Here is a 20,650-nt window from a genome sequence, read left to right as displayed (position 1 = left end):
GGGTGGGCCCAGCTGTCAATCCCACCCAGGCCTATCCATAGCTCCGCCTCTGTGTCAGTCCATCTCTTTGCAGTCCAAGTTGTACATCTACCAATCTGGACAGCAAATTTACAACCGTTCTGTTTCGGTGGTTATATTTAAGGAATGTCACATTAGTAAATTCACGCTTTACATGAACATCTGAAATGGGCAGAGACAAAATCTGCAGTACAGGCAGACCAATGTCTTTAAAACTCCTTTTTCCTTCAGCACCCTCATACTGCAAAACCTCAATCCAAAGTTCTCCATGTTGTTCATCTCTGTGAAACTGCAACAGGAGAGCTCTCTCCACTGGTTTTCTAATTCACCAAGGGAACAGGAAAGGCCCTCTTTTGGTAGGCTGCCTACTGCAGGTAATCTTACCCGGGGATGTAGCATCTCCAGCTTACTCAAGTGACTCTGGAAGTCGCATTTGATACTGTGTCCAGAAGCAGTCCATGCTGCGCTTAGGAATGACGTCTGTTTCAGTGTAGAATTGACTGTAAATTCCTAGCAAAAAAAACTGCCAGAAAAGTATTGCAAAATTGCTGTTAATCACTGTAAAACCCCCAGCTCCATGGGTGTCCCTACAGGTGGCTGCCCTTTGCTGCCAGGCTTGCTGTCACCTTCGTCTGTGCCCATGTGTCAAGTAGGGCAAAATGGGGTAGGTGAAAATAGAATTTCCCCAAGGGGAGTAACAAATTACAGCAATTGTCTTTTTTAAACAGAAAAATAACAATTAACTGTAATCTAGTTTAAAATGTTATCATGTATTCTATTCAAATTATTGAAGTTACCTGGCAACTGGAATTGGCAAATACTATTGATTCCAATGAAACATTTGAAACCACAAAATCACATGAAGAAAACGTACGCTGACCGTTACTGAAACGACCTGGTATCTGTTTCATACCTCACTTTACAACACACAGGACTTTTTAACAATTTAAAGGCACAAGTTATTTTACATCATGGCCAAGCCACCTTTGCTAGTTTAATGGCAGAAAAATAGTCAAAGCCAGGCGTCTGGTCCACAAGGGATGTACTCAGTCACTGCTGTGTTTATGGTTTAAACATGCTATAAACTAATTTTTTCTAACATTTTCTTTAAGAGCTAGGTGCACTTGCACCTTGGTGGATTGCTATTATATTTGTGGATTTGCCAGGTAGAAGAAAAGAATGCTTCTCTACAGAGATACAGAAACAAATCTGCTTGTACACAATGTGAAAGCGTTTGAGCAGACCATCTACAACAACAGCAGGATTCCACCAAAGTAGAGGTCTGCATTCCCGTAGAATCCATGGCAATTAAGTGCAGGGCAGGACAAACTTTCATTTTTGAATGCAGGAGCACAAGGGAAGTGACTGATATGCTCGCAGTAAAAAGAATGAAACAAGTGCTTTTTGTTATCAAACAATTATTTATTTGCATGAGTAAATAGAAAATTACACAACAAAGTATAGCACGATATCACAACATTACATTGTCTCAAAGCGCTTTAGAGCACCCCCACCCAAAGCCCCCAGTGAGTAAGCCATAGGCGACAGTGGCAAGGAAAAACTCCCTAGAAGGAAGAAACCTTGGGAGGCACCAGACTCAAAGGGGAAGCCCAAACCTCCAGGGGCCGGCAGGGAGAGTGAAAAACACACACATCAGATAACTGCAACAGGTATTCTTCTACATATCCTATACATATGCATGGTACAGTGGTTAGCACTGTTGCCTCACACCTCTGGGAACATTTATCCATTTTCTAAAACCGCTTCTCCTGTTCAGGGATGTGGGGATCAATTTGCCTTTTGGAACAGGCGGTCAGATGGATCCCAGAGGCTACAGGCACGAGGCAGGGAACAACCCAGGATGGGACACCAACCCATCACAGGGCAGGCTCACACACACAGATCATTCACACACACACACACAAACACAAAAACTCACCATTCATTCACACACCATTCATAAACACCATTCACACACCAGTCACTCACACAGCATTCACTCACACACACACCATTCATAAACACCATTCACACAGCATTCACTCACACACACCATTCATAAACACCAGACACACACCAGTCACTCACACACCATTCACTCCCCATTCACACACACATAGACCATTCACATACACCATATACTCACACACACCATTCACTCACACACGCCATTACCACTCACACTCACTCACACATGCCATTACCTCACACACACCATTCACACACCATTACCTCACACACACCATTCAATCACCATTCTCATACACACACACACACACACACACACACACACACACACACACACACACACACACACCACTTACACACACCATTCACACCCATCATTACCAAACACACTCACATACCATTGACATATACCACATTCCCATTTGATGTGGACACCTTCACACTGCCTGCTTCTAGATTATTTATGTTCAGGTGTTCCACTAATAATTTGTCCACTTTAGTTCCAGCAATTTCCCAATTAAGAGCATTCAGCTGGAATTCACTGTCTACAACCTCTATCTCCACATCCATAATTTCCAATTCAAATTCTGAATTAAAACCCCTCTCTGCAGTCTCCTCCAATTTGACCTCTCCAATTTGTATTTCGACAATTTCAAATTTATCATTTACACCATCTAGCTCAAACTGGCAGAGGTCGACCACTACGGCTCCTATTTTCAGCCTGTCTTGGTGGTCATCTGCAGGCTTTATGGAGACTGTCCTTTCATTTAACAGAAAAACCTCTAACCCATGCATGTCTAACCCCTTATCCCTCCCAGGCTGGTTGATGGGTGGAGTTGCTGGGGAGCACTCTCCTTCTTCACCCCAGCAGATGATCTCATCCCACTTGTCCCAGGCTGCCCAATACACATCATCCGTCCAGCTAACTGCCTTGGCAATTGGCTTTCGGGTGTGTGACACGATGGAACGGTCAGCCTGGTCAGAGGGTGATTCTGCTGGGGAGCACAGCTCTTCCTCATCTTCCCAGTCAATCACTTCCATCCACTTGTCCCAAGTTGCCCAGTATCGATCGTTGCTCCAGCTGACAGCTTTTGCAATTCGTTTGTTTCTGAATGAGGAAAAACACACAAGCAATACAATAGAGCTGTCAGTCACTCCTGGCACATGGAATTCAGTTCTGCACTGACACCTTCGCAATGAACAACTGCATTATAGCATAGGAAACTAGTTAACTTTCACATACAATTTACATATAATCAAGAAAGAAGCCTGGAACAATTTTAAATTTTACTAAATGGCAATATACTGATTTTAGTCACCAAACAAACTTTTCAGGTCTTGCTTCACTACTTTTATCTGTGTTTGTTGCAATACATCTGCCCTCTCCTGGTCTGCTGGAATATCATTGCTGTAGGCAGCACTGAGCGCAACCACCCGCATCCTCTTCCGAATGCAACATGAAAGCGCGGGAAAGCGCACGTGCAAAAGTGAAATATCATCTAGACTTTGCGGCACAGGAAACTAGCCGACTTGCACATAAAATTTAAATATAACCAACACAGTAGCCCGCAACAATATTCACTTTATTTAAAAGCAATGAACTAATTTACTCACAAGCAAGCGCAATTATTTACTTAAGCGCAGTAAAGCGCACGCGGAAAAGCGAAATATCAACTACACTTTGCGCATAAAATTTAAATATAATTAACATTGTACCCCGGAACAAAATCACTTTATTTAAAAGCAATATACTGACTTTACTCACCAAACATATTTTAATATACATGCAAATTTGACAGATACTAAATAAGAAAAATTATCCGATAAAATGGGAGCAGAAAAGCAACGTACCTCGTCATCTTGGTGCAGAAAACAAGTGAAGCTGCGTCTTTCAAACCGGCAGCGTCCCACGTGCCGAAGAGTCAAATGTAATCGAGCAACACGGCCCACACAATTAAATAATAACATCATAATAATTATAGCTCTTGTATAATTATTCTATATATTATTCTATAATTAGAGGAACAGACTTTTATAAGTTAACTTGTTCACCGAGAATAGTATACAACACCGTAAGCATATAACCCTTAAAGGATGATTAATTAAAATTCGCACATTCATCCTGCATAACATAAAACAATGACTTAAAGAGACTTAATATGAAATGAACGCTACTGTCCGAGGGCATTTATCTCCACAAATCGCTATGTAACATAATGTCTTAAATACTCTGATTTTCAGAATGACAGAATCTTAACATTTAAAACTTTGTTTTGCGATACCGATACGTAGTGATATTGGTATGTGGAACAACGTTATGTTACACACGCCTCCCACAATTCAAGAAGCTGTAGTTAGATTAAGAGCGTATTCACAATTTACCCGTTTGCCTTTTACCGTGACTGAGCACGATCCCCCACCCCAGCTGGTCTGCATTCCCCACATTGCAATTAACGATCCTGGCCTCAGCGCTTTTGTTACCGTGGGACTTTGTTATGTTGAAGAAAACATTAGAAGGGAACTTCTGTCGCACAACTGAATGAATTTTATGATTAATGCATGGCAGCATTCTCCAAGTACAGTGGGACGGACTCCCCAACGGACCGAGAGTGCTTGTGATGTAAAATACACTAAGATAATTCAGTTCCTTTAAAGAGCGGTTCTTTTAATACTCTGTATTATAATTTTCGTGTGCTGTCCCCTTAAAAAGCATATCACCAGTATTCCTTATTCAAATTGTCCCATTAAAAACTACAATCCCCAAACGTCAAATTGCATGCTTCTGCATGTCACCTACACTTCAGACTTCATCCTCAAAATCAAAGCAGTATTAACACAAGCGACATGTGCCATCACTTAAAGCCAATGTAACTTTTTTAAAATAAAGTCTGTTTCAACTGGATTTTTACCTAAGTAAAACAACCATTTTATGTTCTATTTATCTTAAAACTACTGAAACAAATAATTGGCTACAATGCAGTTCCGCTGTTTTGTTTGGCACCGTAAATTATGTCCTGCATTCTGTGGAAAAAAATGAAGGCTGAGGAATGTTACGTAACACAGTTAAAATGCAAAAGTTCTCTCTGGTGTAATTCACTGCATAAAACCATGGTCTTAAGTGTGGTGTCTTCTTCATAACACTCCCTGACTTTTGTATCCGTGACCATGAGATAGGGTGGGCTGCTTTTCTTCCTTCATTTTACTAGTGTTCCTCCCTTTCCTCCCAGCCTTGGCTGGTGGTTCAGGCAGCATCACCTTCTTTTAATGGACCCAGGTGTCATTTATTTTGAAGTGCAGAAAATGTTCTAGCAGAGGTCTTAGACAATTTCTGAATTACACAGAACTCTGACTTCTTCTGAAGCTGTGAGAAATTGTTCATCTGTAATTGTTGCATTGATATTTGTTGATGTGCGTGTGCCCTCCTTGAGCAGTAAAGGGGAGATCACATGCAGAGCTGATTTTCTGTAGTTTCTTAGTCTAAATAAAAATAAAATATTCTCTTCATATAGTCTGGAAGAGCCAATTAGTTATTTCTAGAAAAATAAATAGAGCCAATGAAGGAACCAGATGTCACAGTAACACAGGTCACTGTCTGTGGTGCTGGGTGTTGGGCTGGCGCTGAAGAAATAGGATAACTGGCCAAAGTGTCCGTGTGCCTCCACTGATTACAGGACATTAGTTAACAGTAATTAGCAATCACTTATAGTTCTCATTTATAATGATGTAAAATTATAAATATATATATATATCCATCCATCCATCCATCCATTTTCCAAACTGCTTATCCTACTGGGTCGCGGGGGTTCCTGAGCCTATCCCAGTTCCCAATGGGCACGAGGCAGGGAACAACCTAGGATGGGGGGCCAGCCCATCGCAGGTCACACTCACATACCATTCACTCTCACATGCACACCTATGGGCAATTTAGTAACTCCAATTAGCCTCAGCATGTTTTTGATTGTGGGGGTACACCGGAGTACCCGGAGGAAACCCCACGAGGACACGGGGAGAACATGCAAACTCCACACACATGTAATCCAGGCAGAGACTCGAACCTGGGTCCCAGAGGTGTGAGGCAACAGTGTTAACCACTGCACCACCATATATATATATATATGTAAATATATATATATATATATATATATATATATATATTATGGACAAAATATAATCGTGATTTAATGTATCCCTTCTGCTCTTAAAAAAGCGCAATATGTCTGAATGACGAATATGTCTATTACGTTTTAATAATCTTGTTAATATTTGTTTACCTTTTTTCTGTAATCACTCTATGTTAAAGCAATTTTTAAATCTAGCTGTGAAATTGATGATGCTGTTGTTATTCTGACTGTCTGAACATAAGTGAGGGGATGGATGCACTATTCTATGGAGGCCTCTGAAGAGAATAAATTATCCCAATATTATATTGCGAGAGATGATTAAATCAGAGCTAGATAAGATTTTAACAACTCTGAGCTATTAGTTAAGTTCTTCCCAAATGAGTTTGATGGGCCGAAAGGCCTCCTCTAATTTGTAAATTTCTTATGTTCTAAGACATACAGTACTGTGTGAAAGTCTTAGGCAGTCCAAAGAAATGTTTAAAGCTGTTTATCTGGGTAGCAAGTGTACTTTGACTTAGAATAAATGACACAATTTAACATTAGAACATGTGCAAATTAAGAGTAACACAATAAAAACTAGTAATAACTTCTTCTGTTTTCTAAAGCGTTACTGATATCTAGTTGGATGGCTAGATGAACACCGCTTCAGTTCCCAAACTTCTCCCCAGCGGCACCTCAGCCGTTCCATGATTTTGTTAAATTTCACCAACAGCTCAATTAAATAATTAATTATACTGGTTTAAAAAGTCAGTGACAGATTGACTAGCTGTACTGTATGAGGTGTGCTAGTGGCCAAGTCAAAAAATACATGGCTGCACTGGATGGTCGTTACAAATACTAGGATGATTTTAGCAGAGGTTCTGAAATGGCTAAGCTGACACACTTTGACAGGCATAATGTAGCTGAAGTTCAGCCTGTAGCTGAAGACCCTGCCCCACTGCAGAAGTTCAAGGGAATTCTGCTTTTCCTTCTCCATCACTTCCTGGATGGCCTCTTTCGAAGACCTCTTCATGCACACCCTAGCCAGATGCACTGAGAGGCTTGGCTGTGTCTTCTTGCACACGGGGCAGAGCAGGAAATGCCTGCTCGAAGCACTGGGGATAAAATAAAATTAAAAAAAGTCATAAATAAAGATTAGATTTGATTCATTACTTTTAGTTGAATAAAGAAACAGTCCAGTCATCATCAACACTGTTCGTTTCACAGTGGTTTGGATAAATAACATTTGCATATCCTGATGGCTCCTAGACTGAGTAAAGTACATAATCACAGCTATTGAAACATGTTAACTAATTACTTACATTTATATTAAAATAAAATTTAATTAATTAAATTAAACTTAAGCTGCTTCAAAATATTATTTTAGGTTTGTAATGTACATAATCATAGCTATTGAAACATGTTGACTAATTACTTACATTTATATTAAAATAAAATTTAATTAATTAAATTAAACTTAAGTTGCTTCAAAATATTGTTTTAGTTTTGTAATGGATGCAATTTAAGTTTTAACAATAGCAGTCAGTGGTCAGAGACTTTTGCACAGTGTCAGTAAAGTAGAACAAGTTTATCCACAATTTCTACAGATTCTAATGAAATGAACAGTCCATTATTGGGATGGCTGAGGTCCTTCACGATCTTCTTGGCCTTGGTCCAGCACCGCCTGCTGTAGATTGAGTGCAGGTCAGGGAGCTCGGTGCAGATGGTGCGCTCAGCTGATCGCACAACCCTCTGTAGAGCTCGTCTGTCCTGCATGGTGCTGTTCCCGAACCAGGTTTCCTCCCAGAGTACGTGCAGATCAGTTGCATTGGGGAGTCCATACTGTGATGCTGAGTGAGTGTAGTAGGAGTTTGAGAGATGAAACTCCTGATGATTTACTCCCTCGGCTAACTAACCAGAACAGGATCATACCAATACCAAAATTATAAGTTTATAAATGTTTTTCACTACCCTGATTCATTCAGTTATTTCTGTTTGTTAATTCCACCCCCCAAGCAAATACATAAACAAACAAACAAACAAATATTGAGGGGGGATGTGTCAGAGGTGATAGAATCAGTGGATGAATCTAAAAAAAAAAGTCATGATTTTTTTCTCTCCAAAACATAATGCACAAAAGTTAGGTAAGACATTGACATGTTATGACAGTAGCATGATGCAGAGGAACAAACAGAAGGAAATATCAAACTAAACCTGAGTCAACTAGGACTAATTACACTAAATTAAGTGGAACACACAAAATACCTAAAACCACTTAATAAACAAACAACAAATATTGCATTAGATAAACTATACTGATGCCTGAGAGAAGTTGTTGTGCAAGCTGCAGCAAGTACGTAAGGCACAGGTGCAGAGACACTACATATAGTGCAAACTAATTTAAAAGTATACAGTACACACAATGATTCCTGAAAAATCAAAATACCGTGGAATACTAATGAAATACTTATCAGGATGATGATGATGATGATGATGATGATGATGATGATGATGATAGAAATAATAAAGAATTAGTTTAAGGTATTATGCAATTGACATGTACAATTAAAAAAGAAATTGCACCAGACATTTCCTGTGGCAAAGAAGGGTTGCTTTGTGGCATGTCGCCGACAGGATGTCATGGGCAGGAGGGTAGGCAGGCAGGGCAGCACAGGCAGAAGGGCTGGCGGGCAGCCAGAACTGTTTTGCCACTGCAGTTTGTTTTACAGTTTCATCTGCATTTGTTTCCCCAAGGTATAACAGCAGCTAATTTATGAACATGCTGCTTTTCAGAAAAGAAGTTTAATTTCCAGGAGCATGACCAGTGCACACATTTAGTGTTGACGGTTCTTTGTAAAATGGATGTCCTGTACTTTTATTGATCTGTCCGTCCGTCCATCCATCCATCCATCCATCCATTTTCTAACTACTTCTGATGAAGTTCCGGGTTATGGCGAATTGAACGTCTGACTCCGGTCAGCTGAGCAAAGTTGGTAACCTTGGTATTGTGTGTAGGAGATTCGGTATAACTATAATTTCGTTCTCCATTTACATGCCGGAAGTGTCTTTAAGTGTTATGTAGTTTTGCCTGAAACGCAAAAATAAAAGAAAGCAATTAGAGCTAACCAGTTGCTGCTGTAGTGATTGAAGAACTTTTGTCGGAAGTTGGATTCGAACCCACGCCTTACTTCGGAGAACAGAATACACCTTACTTCGGAAGGCTGTTTACGTTGAGTCGGGCGAATGAGACCACTCGGCCATGGGGCAGTTTCCAGTTAAGGCTGGCTCGCTGCGAAGAGTGGGTGAGTCCTAGTGTGCGTTAGAGCGGGGTAGCGATTTCAGTCAGAAATTTCAGGGTAATAGCGGCGAAAAAAATGGATCATATTGCCAATGTTGCTCAGAATCGCAGTAGCCTTCCGATGGTATGCGGTGCGTTGCGGTAGATTACTGTGACAAGAAAGCAAACTTTCATTATTACCATTCTGTTTATATTAAATTACGATCTTCCATATTAATCAAGGGATTGTAAAACTGAGAATATTTCAGCTCCAGTAGTTTATATTAAAGTTGCCCGAGTCACAACATGGTCTTTAAATGGCAAAGACAGACATAAATCAAATGTATATGAGCAGCAACATAACTTAGCATCCGGACCCCCCGCGACCCAATAGGATAAGCGGTTTGGAAAATGGATGGATGGATGGAAATGTGATGTGGTGGCGAAGTCGTGCAGAAGTTTTACAACTGCACTATCGATTTATCACTTTATTTAGAAATATAAATTCAGTTCTTATCATTTTTAAAAGTTACTTTCTTTCACATTTGAATTTCAAGGTGTCCCTCACAGTGACACTGAAGGGCGGGGCTACGGGGGGCGGAGGTGGGGGACGCGGTCAGAATGGTATGTTAACTTTGGCTCCTCAAATTTCACCATCCTATGATTCTGCTGCGCGTCCTCGTGACCCAATTTTAATAGTTTTATTAATATTTTTTTTTTTAAATTTGCGAATACAAAAAATGTCGTCTTTACTGCAAAAAGTCATCCCTTATGTGTAATGTAATGCTTTTTTTTGACCACTAGATGTCGACATAGACCGTGGAAAGCCGGTCAAAGTAAGTGCGACTTGTACTTTTTTATGAATTTGGATCTCTTTAGAGCAAACATATTCAAATGGTTTGCTTTTATAACGCTCCAAGTAACTGCGCAAGCCCCTCAAAGTGCTTTATGCCTCTCGCTTCCCATTCATTTCAATGGGCTTTCCCGACATTTGGGTAATTGTTTATTCCAAAGCCTCGAAAACACTCTGAACTGCAATTTGTCATGCAAAATGCATAATTTGTTGTATAAAATATGCTGACTTCTAAAAAACAATTTATTAAAAGAAAATAAAAAGGGCATGCCATTATATATTTGGTTGCTTTTTGCCACCGTTTGACCGTTTTCTGCTCAGTAACTGTGCCTGGTCCTTCCCTGCTGTAAAGCTATTTTTAGTACCTCTTGCTAGCTCACCATTTGGTCACTGACAAAAGATAAAAGAAGCCGACCACCCAGACAGGCAGGCGCCCAGAGTAATTACTGCCATAAAGCTATCACGTGTACGGGGAATGCAAAGAACGAAACTAAATGGATACAAACACCCCAGCCCATTTCAAAACAAAAACATTTCGCTGCTATTTTGCAACATTCTGGATATTTCAGAGCACAATGTTTACCTTCTATGTAAAGAGCTAAATCCCAGATGAAAAGCAAAGTCGCAAAATATTCCTGCATGAGCGCCGAAACCCCCTCCCCCGTTGTTCCCCCCAGTTCAGGAGTGGACGCTTCTGCTCAGAAGCTGCAAGGCTTTTGGCACAGCGTTTGGGGAAGCTCAGGGAAAGCAGCAGTCGAGCCCAGAGGACCCCCCCGCGGGAGTGAATGCGTCTTTTCCGGTGCTACATTGCTTTTGCACGGTGAGAGCGTTTGGAAAGGCCCAGCTCGGCGAAAGCGGCAGCCGATCTCTTTACGGACCCGCCCCCGCTGGAGTGAGAGAGTCTTCCACGGTGCTGCAAGGGTTTTGCACGGTGCTAGCGTTTGGAGAGGCCCAGCTCGGCGAAATACTAGGTAAGTTGAATCCTAGGTCCTTAGGACTCTGAGCGTATTCACAGTGGGCTGTCTTTTCGGAGCCTGCTTTTTATTACAAGTTTAGCTGTTTATTACTAGCTATCATTCTTTCATACCTTTAGCCCCATCCCTTCTGCATTGCCATAGCGCTTTGGTTTCATATCTGATTAGTATTTAGTTGTTTTTTTTTTCATGGTAGTTGAATGCAGGCTCCGCTCCTAATCCCATTAAATTTGAATACTGGGTCATTAGGACCCAAAGAGAATCACGGGCGCCATTTTGAAGACGTAAACTTTTTTTTTTTTTCGCCATTTTGGTATCCTGCCGTCCTGAGATATGCCCCGAAACACACAAAGTCAGCGCGCTGCAACTGAATCCCAACATGTTTAAAAAAAATGCTTCTAAACCGCAAATTAAACTGGGTGACGAGGACCCTGTAAGGTGCCAAAGGAGAGGAGACCTGCACATGTAAAGTCACTCTACCTCTGCTTCCAGCGAGACAAGAGCTCCAGATTCTGTTGAAGATTTCATCTTTTGTTGAACAACTTCTCAAGAATGGCTTCCAAGTTGTAAGTTATGATCAATTTATTATTTCATTTGAATCTGTAGAAATTGTGGATAAACTTGTTCTACTTTACTGACACTGTGCAAAAGTCTCTGACCACTGACTGCTATTGTTAAAACTTAAATTGCATCAATTACAAAACTAAAACAATATTTTGAAGCAACTTAAGTTTAATTTAATTAATTAAATTAATTAAAGGCGATTGGCTCAGCTGAGCAGTGCATCAGACAAGCCTCCAACATCCAGTCTCTGTTGAACAGGGTTGTGAAAGCAGATGTAGGTTTTCAGGATATATTTAATCTTTGTGATCACATTGCTGAAACTCAAGATGGCATTGGCAACCATCGCTTCAATTTAATTTCACTTGTCTTGCTTTCACAAGTTGAGAGAAGACCATGTGGCAAAAGTACATACTCTCCAACTACAGACCAGCAGTTTGAGGAAGAAACTGTGTAAAATAGTACTGTTATAAGGATACTAAATACTAGACACAGAGCCTCTGTCTTCCCACCCCCACGTCACAGGAAAGACACAGCTTCTGTACTGACACCAGTATATATTGCAGTTCATTGGCTATAGTTCTTGACAAATATATACAAGATGCCTGTGTGTATAGACCTGCCCTGTCTATAGTTATTTTTCCAAAAAGGAGGTAACTGGATGTTCATCTTTCATATTACCGTAAATGTAAAAAAAATAATAAAGTATTTTCCTTGTCTGGAAAATGTATTGTGTACAGTTCATTGTCTATAGTTCTCTACAAGTCTATACAAATGCCCGTTGCTTTGGATAAAGGCGTCTGCTAAATGCTTAAATGCAGTAACGGTCCTAGCTGATGAGGCGCCCTAGGCGAGCATCAGCGCCGGCACCCCCCCCCCCCCCCCCCAGGTGTAGGGAAACTATAGCGGAACTAATGTTGCGTTTGGGTTTAGGTCTGGTCAGTTTTGCTGGTAACATTTTCGTTTTGCTCAGTTATAAGTGCAGCATTTGTTATGCGGCTGAGAAAGTGTTTTAAGTTATAACGTCAATATTCATGGATATTGGAGTTATTGTATGAGCTGCAGTCATAAGTTAATGGCGTGAGCAAGCTGTAGCCTATTTAGGTTTGTGTTTGGTTATTTTTAGGAAAATGCCTGTGTTTTTACTGATTCATTTTTTGATGTATGTGCTTTATTTTATCTAGTTCTCACGGCATGCTCGACCGGATAGATATGTGAATAAATGCCCGTGATCAGAGATCAACTTGTGTTCGTTATTGAGGGAGGTTACAAGGGGGGGCGGCTCATAGGAAAGTTACGTATCATCATCATCATCATCATCATTATTATTATTATTACTTAATAGGCTTTGCTAAGCAGGTAAATTCATGTGGGCTTGTTCTTTTCATATTAAGACGCATTAATACCAACTAGCTTTAAGAATAGTGGAATGTTACACTTTTTTCTTCCTCCGTTTGTGGCACCCCCTGGATGAATGGCGCCCTTAGCATTTGCCTATATTGCCAATGCCACGGGCCGGCCTGCATAAATGCATGAGTGGTAACGCAATGGGGCTTATCATGGAGATTACCAGGGTCTTTCAGCTAACATTGCTGGCCTTTTTTGTTGTGTTTTGTATTTGCATTGTTCTGCATGTAGTAGGAGAGTAGTGTATGTTTATTTCGAATGGAAGAATGAAAAAATACCTATATGTGCATTACATTTTGAACATAAAAGTAGGCTGTGTTAAGAAAACCCGCTTCTCTGTCGATTTACTCGTGGCTCGGTCGTAAATACATGTCTGACAATTATAATGAACCAAGACAATAAAAATCGCTTCTCAAATTTGCCCATTTATGGTTCTTTATTTCTGAATGCCAGCTTGTCCCTGATAGACGTTCATTCATTTAAAAGGAGCTCTACCCCGTCCCAAGATGGCGGCTCTGTTGATGCATTCGCTCCCATAGACGGCTGTATTCAACGCGACAACCAGTGCTGCTGCCTTCTGCAGGTTGGCGAAGATGCGAAGGGAAACCGAGCATCAGATGAAGGTCCACTTGTTCTACCAGCAGCTCCTGAGGTATGGTGCTACTGTAGAGTAGCTGTTAGCCATCCATCACTCTCCATGTGCTCATCTACATCTCCATCCACTTCAGCGAATCTGTGTGGGGGCCACTGGACCTGCTCAGTCTGGTGGCAGCAAGCGTCTCGAACCCATCTGACACAATCTTCTGGAAGGCAGCCCTCTTGTTGCCAAGTGATCATGAAAGAGATGCCAGTGTTGCTAACCAGTAAGTGGGGGAACTGGGTGTCGTTCGGGGAGGGATTGGGTGTTAGTTGGGTTTAGAGGTCCTGGAGCTTACATTTGTGCCCCCCTCCCATCTCTGATGCAGGATTTTGACAGAATGGCTGGAGTCCAAATTCGGTAACTCGGAGAAGCAAGAACACAGGGAGATGGTCCCCAACGGACACATGCAAACCTTGAGCATCAGCAGCGGCCTGCGGAGCGTGGGGGAGCGCATGCACACAGTGCACGTGTGTGTGAAGGTGTGGCAGATAGGGGGGAACTTGCCGATGAATATCGACAGGCTTCATGCCCCTGTGTTGCATGTTCTGTCATTAATGTTAGTCTAGCATAGCTTAACATAGCCTAGCATAGTCTGGCACTATGTGATATTAGCAGGTCCTGTGGTAACACAGATGTTTGCGAAGGGTGCAAGTGCAGGAAGTGAGGCCATGTTTCTCACTGTGGGTCAGGTGGCCCGCGGGCCCCTCAGCGAGGAAGGCCAGTTGGCATTGGAGAAGCGGAAGGGGCTGATGGGCATGGGCGCCCTGCTGATGCTGCTGCCCTCGGCAGTCAGTCCCGGGGCTGATGAGGAAGACGGGGACATCTTCCTGTTATCCGCCCTGCTGCAACTCTGGCAGATCCAGCAGGCTAATGCCTGGCCACAGGCCCTTCCTCTGGTGGTGGTGGTCCCAGGGCAGGCTGGGCACAGGGCCAGCGATGAACGGCTAGAGGAAGGTGTGACACTAACCGTGTCTATGACAACAGGTGTCGCGTGGGATTCGCTTACTTTACTTATAGCATTTCTCTTGAGGCTATGTTTACGTATGCAGAGCTAATACAGTTGGTTTGTTCCTCCTGTCTGACCATCGGTTTCCTTTCCCTGTAAGACCTGATGCTTCAGACACTCATTGAGGAAGGTTTGATTTCAGAGTACATGTTCGTCCATATCCCCGAGACCACGAACGAACCCCAAGGATCCGAGCAGGTGAGTGTGCATGTTGTCGCTGGCCTCGGTAAGATTGAACCATCCCATTGACCATCACCCCCGTCTTCCCGCAGATCCGCCATGCCGTCAGGTGGCTCGCTGCCCGCTCCACGGCACCAGCCCGGCTCGTCTCGCAGACGTTGGTGCAGGTTGTGGAGGCCGGGCTCTGCCGCGAGTTTGCTGGTAGGCTTCACCGTGATCGGAGGGACCGTGACATGGCGGGACTGCCCTCCCAGGGCCCTGCACCCGTCATCGGCCTCTACAACACTGTCCTGGCTTTCTTGGCTGGCCTTGTGTCGTCCCCGAGTCTGGCTGGCCTCTCCTGGCCCGTGGCAGAGTTCTCGGTGCCAGGGGGTGGTGACTGCCTACCACATCTGCTCTGGAACTCGGCTGAGCACCTGGAGTGGCTCCAGGGGGCAGTCCTGAGCCTGCGGCTGCCCGACTGGCCGCTGCCAGCCGTGGGGGGTATGTCCATGCCTCAGATTCGGAATTCGGATTTCTTGCTAAGTGGCTGCTTCTTAGTCTGTTTCCTTAAATTTCTGCTGCTGCCACCGCTCCCCCCACCCAGCTCCTTGGAGCCAGCTGGTTGCCTCCATCTTCCAGTACGTATCTCAAATCCCATGGTCCCGCCACAGCCAGCCACTCCTTATGTCCCAGTTGGAGAACCTTTTGGAGAGGCTGCGTCAGGACTGTGTGGGCCGAGGTGGGGGGCCGGACAAGGAGCCCACTTTCTGGGAGGTGCCCTGGGACGAAATTGTCATGCTCTGTGTAGAGCACCAACTCCTGGACTGGAACCCTCCTGGGTGCCCCGTGAGTGAAGGTGAGGGGGGTGGGGTGGGTCTGACGTTTGGGGGGGCCTACTGGGGATGCCATGCAGGTGTGAACCTATCCCACCATCTTCAGATGTCGTCAGTGACGACGGAGAAATCTCGGTGTATTTCCTGAGCGATGGGCTGCAGGGCTTCATACCGCCGTCCTGCTGGGTGGATGCCGTAAAGCAGACGCACAGGGACAAGCAGCAGGGGAAGGCAGGGTAAGAGCCAGCCAGCCATGTAAATCTAACACATTCCAGATAGACTGTTAACAGTGACCTGCAGATTTAATGAATATTATTTACTATTAAATGGAAGAAGAGGGAAAGCCATCAGCTTCCAGTCTTGCTCATATCCCCAAGAGTGGTGTACAATACTGGCTTCTTATCCAAAGCCTCTGCCATTGCAGGTGTCACCAGAGCATGTGGCCTCATCCTCGACTGGCCAGGCCACGTCTTCAACAGAAGCTGTTTCACAGCATGGTTGAGGACCCTGAGTCCGGATCCGGTGTTGCCCCTGTTTTGGATGCTGCCTCCAGCCCCCAGGACCTCCTGGCTCGCATTGAGGAGGAGAAAGAACAGAGCCGCAGGTCTGACAGAGAACAGACATGCTACACACGTGTACTCTCTCATGTGAGTTGTGGCATAAACATTGAGCCATTTCCTGTTTGACTTGGATCTGCAGGTTCGAGGACCAGCTGCGTACCTGGCTTGACGTCGAGTCCCTGGGCCCTTCCTCTTCCTCCTCACCACTTTTCTTGCCTTCTTCGTTACTGTCTGTACCGGAGATCGTAGTGCCCTCCCCAAAGATGGCTGCCCCACCTGCACTTGCCCTGGTATTGACCCTGTGCTACACAGTTGCTCACATTTTAAGACCCCAAGTACCCTGTGCTCATCAGTTGAGACTGTTTCTGTGCCCATTTTTGTAGCAGAAGGAGCGCAGTGTCCGCAGTGACCAGGCCAGGGGAGCTGCCAGTTTTATGGCGAGGCGTCTACAGGAGCTGGAGCAGCTGATCTCTGCAAGCCGGGAGGAGGAGCTCGCATGTGAGCTGAAGCTAAGCTGCCTTCTGGACATTGTTGATGACTGAGTGTCATGTGACCCACCTGATGTCTGCCGTTGACTGCCACAAGTTGTCTCTCTTATGCCTGATTTCTGCAGTATATTTAGTTGTGTGGTACTTGTGCATATATTGCTTTGAAGAGTATGATGTACAGTAATTTACACAACATTGGGAGTGTTGTAACTGGGGGAAAAACATGTCATAGGAATTGGACAGTTTTTTAGGGTTTTTTTTTTGTGCAAATTTTAAATATTAAAATGTTATTGTATTTAGAAACCCATGGCTATTTCTTTGTTTTTTTTCCATCATGAAACTTTGTTTATTGTACTTTTAAATTGAATCACAATTTGCTGCAGAATCTTTAAAACCTGTGACGTTATTTGCCCATATTAGACACTCATACGTGGGGTTGTTACTGCTGTTTCTTTAACCTTGTGTATTGTTGGTCAAAATTAACAATTTAGGTAATATCTGCATTGTACACCATTGCAAAAGTATGTCTTTTTTTAGATTCTTAAAGAAAGTTCATGTAATTGAACTGAAGATCACAGCAGTTCACTAAGCAGTCTGCCACTGAGTTCCTTTTATAAACTGGCTGGCTAGTTTTTAAGAAAATATGCCCGTGGATGCCCTACAGGTGGCAGCAGGGAGCCATCTGCATATGTACAGACAGTCTGCTGGTTAAGAATATTCGACTGACTTGATGTAGCTAAGATATTTTGCATTTAAAAGCAGATGGCCATAGATCCTATCATACTAATTTAGTTTAAAACTATTTTTAATATCAAACATATGCATTACTTTATGATGCTCATGAAAACATCACCCTGCTTTATTCTTTCGTGGGCTTGAGGTACAGTACTGTATGCAGTTATTTTTAATATTACTGTACTATAATGTTCTGTAGTATTACTCTTCTCACACCAATAAATTTGACTTTAAGACTGACTTAGGATGGATCTTCTATTCTGGGGACTTCCTGTATTCTGTATGATGTTCATTATGAACTGCTTCCTCTGATAGTTTTCTGCTTGTTGAAATAATGTCTACCTGCCCCTGCGCTCACTGTCATGTAATTCTGTTATGCACTTTTAAATGCAGGGAGCAGATAATCCCTCCCCCCCCCCCTGCTGACTGTTCCAAATCATGGGTGCATGTTACAAGTCCGGAACATATTTTAACTTAGTACTAACTTAGCGTCATATTTGATCTGATTCGACTGAATATCCCAGGTTTCCATCTCTCATGCACCTGGTGTGACGTGTTTTCAGACTCTCAGGCTGGCGCAAAGAAGTCTTACGGGAATTGAACGTCTGACTCCGGTCAGCTGACCAAAGTTGGTAACCTTGGTATTGTGTGTAGGAGATTCGGTATAACTATAATTTCGTTCTCCATTTACATGCCCGTAGTGTCTTTAAGTGTTATGTAGTTTTGCCTGAAACGCAAAAATAAAACAAAGCAATTAAAGCCAAGCAGTTGCTCAAATTCTGCTGTAGCGATTGAAGAACTTTTGTCGGAGGTTGGATTCGAACCCACGCCTTACTTCGGAGAACAGAATACCCCTTACTTTGAAAGGCCATTTTCGCTGCGCAGGAGGCTTGAGACTGCTCGGCCATGGGGCAGTTACCGGTTGAACCCTAAGGAGTAGGTTAAGTCCAGCCTTGGCTTCCAAGCTGACGTTTTTCTACATATGTGCTTGTGTATCATGGACAGTAAGAGGGGGCAGGCAAGGAGAGAATTTCTCTCTTTGGGGATCAATAGAGTGTTGTTATTGTAACGTCTAAAACGTATGATGGTCTGTCGATAAATCAATAACAATATGAATGAAGTCAATGTTTATCTAAAGAAATCAGAATGACAGTATATGTTATTTAACAACCTGAACACAACACGAAACGTTAGCAGTAACATATGATGCTCTGCTGCCTTCAGTGAAAGTCCTGACATAATGTCTTTTAACATTTGCTTTCATAGCGCTGTTCTACATTAAACATTTTGAAACGAAGCAGCCGAACTCGTGCCAGCGGTACGAAACGCGTCGAAGTTTCCCGACTAGACGCTGGAAAAGGCAAGGGCCGGACTGACTGTAGGGGGCGTGGCCAGAGACAGCCTGGCCACTGTTCCAAATCATGGGTGCATGTTACAAGTCCGGAACATATTTTAACTTAGTACTAACTTAGCATCATATTTGATCTAATTCGACTGAATATCCCAGGTTTCCATCTCTCATGCATCTGGTGTGACGTGTTTTCAGACTCTCAGGCTGGCGCAAAGAAATCTTACGGGAATTGAACGTCTCACTCCGGTCAGCTGAGCAAAGTTGGTAACCTTGGTATTGTGTGTAGGAGATTCGGTATAACTATAATTTCGTTCTCCATTTACATGCCGGAAGTGTCTTTAAGTGTTATGTAGTTTTGCCTGAAACGCAAAAATAAAACAAAGCAATTAAAGCCAAGCAGTTGCTCAAATTCTGCTGTAGCGATTGAAGAACTTTTGTCGGAAGTTGGATTCGAACCCACGCCTTACTTCGGAGAACAGAATACACCTTACTTTGAAAGGCCATTTACACTGCGTGGGAGGCTTGAGACCGCTCGGCCATGGGGCAGTTTCCAGTTGAACCCTAAGGAGTAGGTTAAGTCCAGCCTTGGCTTCCAAGCTGACGTTTTTCTACATATGTGCTTGTGTATCATGGACAGTAAGAGGGGGCAGGCAAGGAGAGAATTTCTCTCTTTGGGGATCAATAGAGTGTTGTTATTATAACGTCTAAAACGTATGATGGTCTGTCGATAAATCAATAACAATATGAATGAAGTCAATGTTTATCTAAAGAAATCAGAATTCAGGAAAAGCCAGGGGCCGGACCGAGTGTAGGGGGCGTGGCCAGAGACAGCCTGCTGACTGTTCCAAATCATGGGTGCATGTTACAAGTCCGGAACATATTTTAACTTAGTACTAACTTAGCGTCATATTTGATCTGATTCGACTGAATATCCCAGGTTTCCATCTCTCATGCACCTGGTGTGACGTGTTTTCAGACTCTCAGGCTGGCGCAAAGAAGTCTTACGGGAATTGAACGTCTGACTCCGGTCAGCTGACCAAAGTTGGTAACCTTGGTATTGTGTGTAGGAGATTCGGTATAACTATAATTTCGTTCTCCATTTACATGCCCGTAGTGTCTTTAAGTGTTATGTAGTTTTGCCTGAAACGCAAAAATAAAACAAAGCAATTAAAGCCAAGCAGTTGCTCAAATTCTGCTGTAGCGATTGAAGAACTTTTGTCGGAGGTTGGATTCGAACCCATGCCTTACTTCGGAGAACAGAATACCCCTTACTTTGAAAGGCCATTTTCGCTGCGCAGGAGGCTTGAGACCGCTCGGCCATGGGGCAGTTACCGGTTGAACCCTAAGGAGTAGGTTAAGTCCAGCCTTGGCTTCCAAGCTGACGTTTTTCTACATATGTGCTTGTGTATCATGGACAGTAAAAGGGGGCAGGCAAGGAGAGAATTTCTCTCTTTGGGGATCAATAGAGTGTTGTTATTATAACGTCTAAAACGTATGATGGTCTGTCGATAAATCAATAACAATATCAATGAAGTCAATGTTTATGTAAAGAAATCAGAATTCAGGAAAAGCCAGGGGCCGGACCGAGTGTAGGGGGCGTGGCCAGAGACAGCCTGCTGACTGTTCCAAATCATGGGTGCATGTTACAAGTCCGGAACATATTTTAACTTAGTACTAACTTAGCGTCATATTTGATCTGATTCGACTGAATATCCCA

The 20,650-nt window shown here is 43.1% G+C and overlaps 2 protein-coding genes across 2 annotated transcripts; one reads left to right on the top strand and one right to left on the bottom strand.

The window, feature by feature from the left end:
• Window positions 1–2,300: 2,300 nt before the first annotated feature.
• Window positions 2,301–3,845, bottom strand: LOC125720896 (uncharacterized). The gene is made up of 2 exons (XM_048996806.1): window positions 3,838–3,845; window positions 2,301–3,094 (listed from the first exon to the last, which is right to left on the bottom strand). The coding sequence occupies exons 1-2, from the start codon at window positions 3,843–3,845 to the stop codon at window positions 2,377–2,379; spliced, it is 726 nt and encodes a 241-aa protein (XP_048852763.1). The 3' UTR covers window positions 2,301–2,376.
• Window positions 3,846–14,660: 10,815 nt separating this feature from the next.
• Window positions 14,661–17,077, top strand: LOC125720879 (germinal-center associated nuclear protein-like). The gene is made up of 8 exons (XM_048996778.1): window positions 14,661–14,752; window positions 14,905–15,002; window positions 15,077–15,467; window positions 15,571–15,822; window positions 15,906–16,035; window positions 16,224–16,403; window positions 16,499–16,649; window positions 16,743–17,077. Exons 2-8 carry the CDS (start codon window positions 14,910–14,912, stop codon window positions 16,899–16,901), a joined length of 1,356 nt encoding a protein of 451 aa, XP_048852735.1. The 5' UTR covers window positions 14,661–14,752; window positions 14,905–14,909; the 3' UTR covers window positions 16,902–17,077.
• The last annotated feature ends 3,573 nt before the right edge of the window (window positions 17,078–20,650 follow it).

Source organism: Brienomyrus brachyistius, unplaced genomic scaffold, assembly GCF_023856365.1.
Source record: "Brienomyrus brachyistius isolate T26 unplaced genomic scaffold, BBRACH_0.4 scaffold27, whole genome shotgun sequence".
NCBI classification, from domain to species: Eukaryota; Metazoa; Chordata; class Actinopteri; order Osteoglossiformes; family Mormyridae; genus Brienomyrus; species Brienomyrus brachyistius.
Note: the sequence above shows the minus strand (reverse complement) of the source record. Positions and strands in the feature narration are given on the sequence as shown.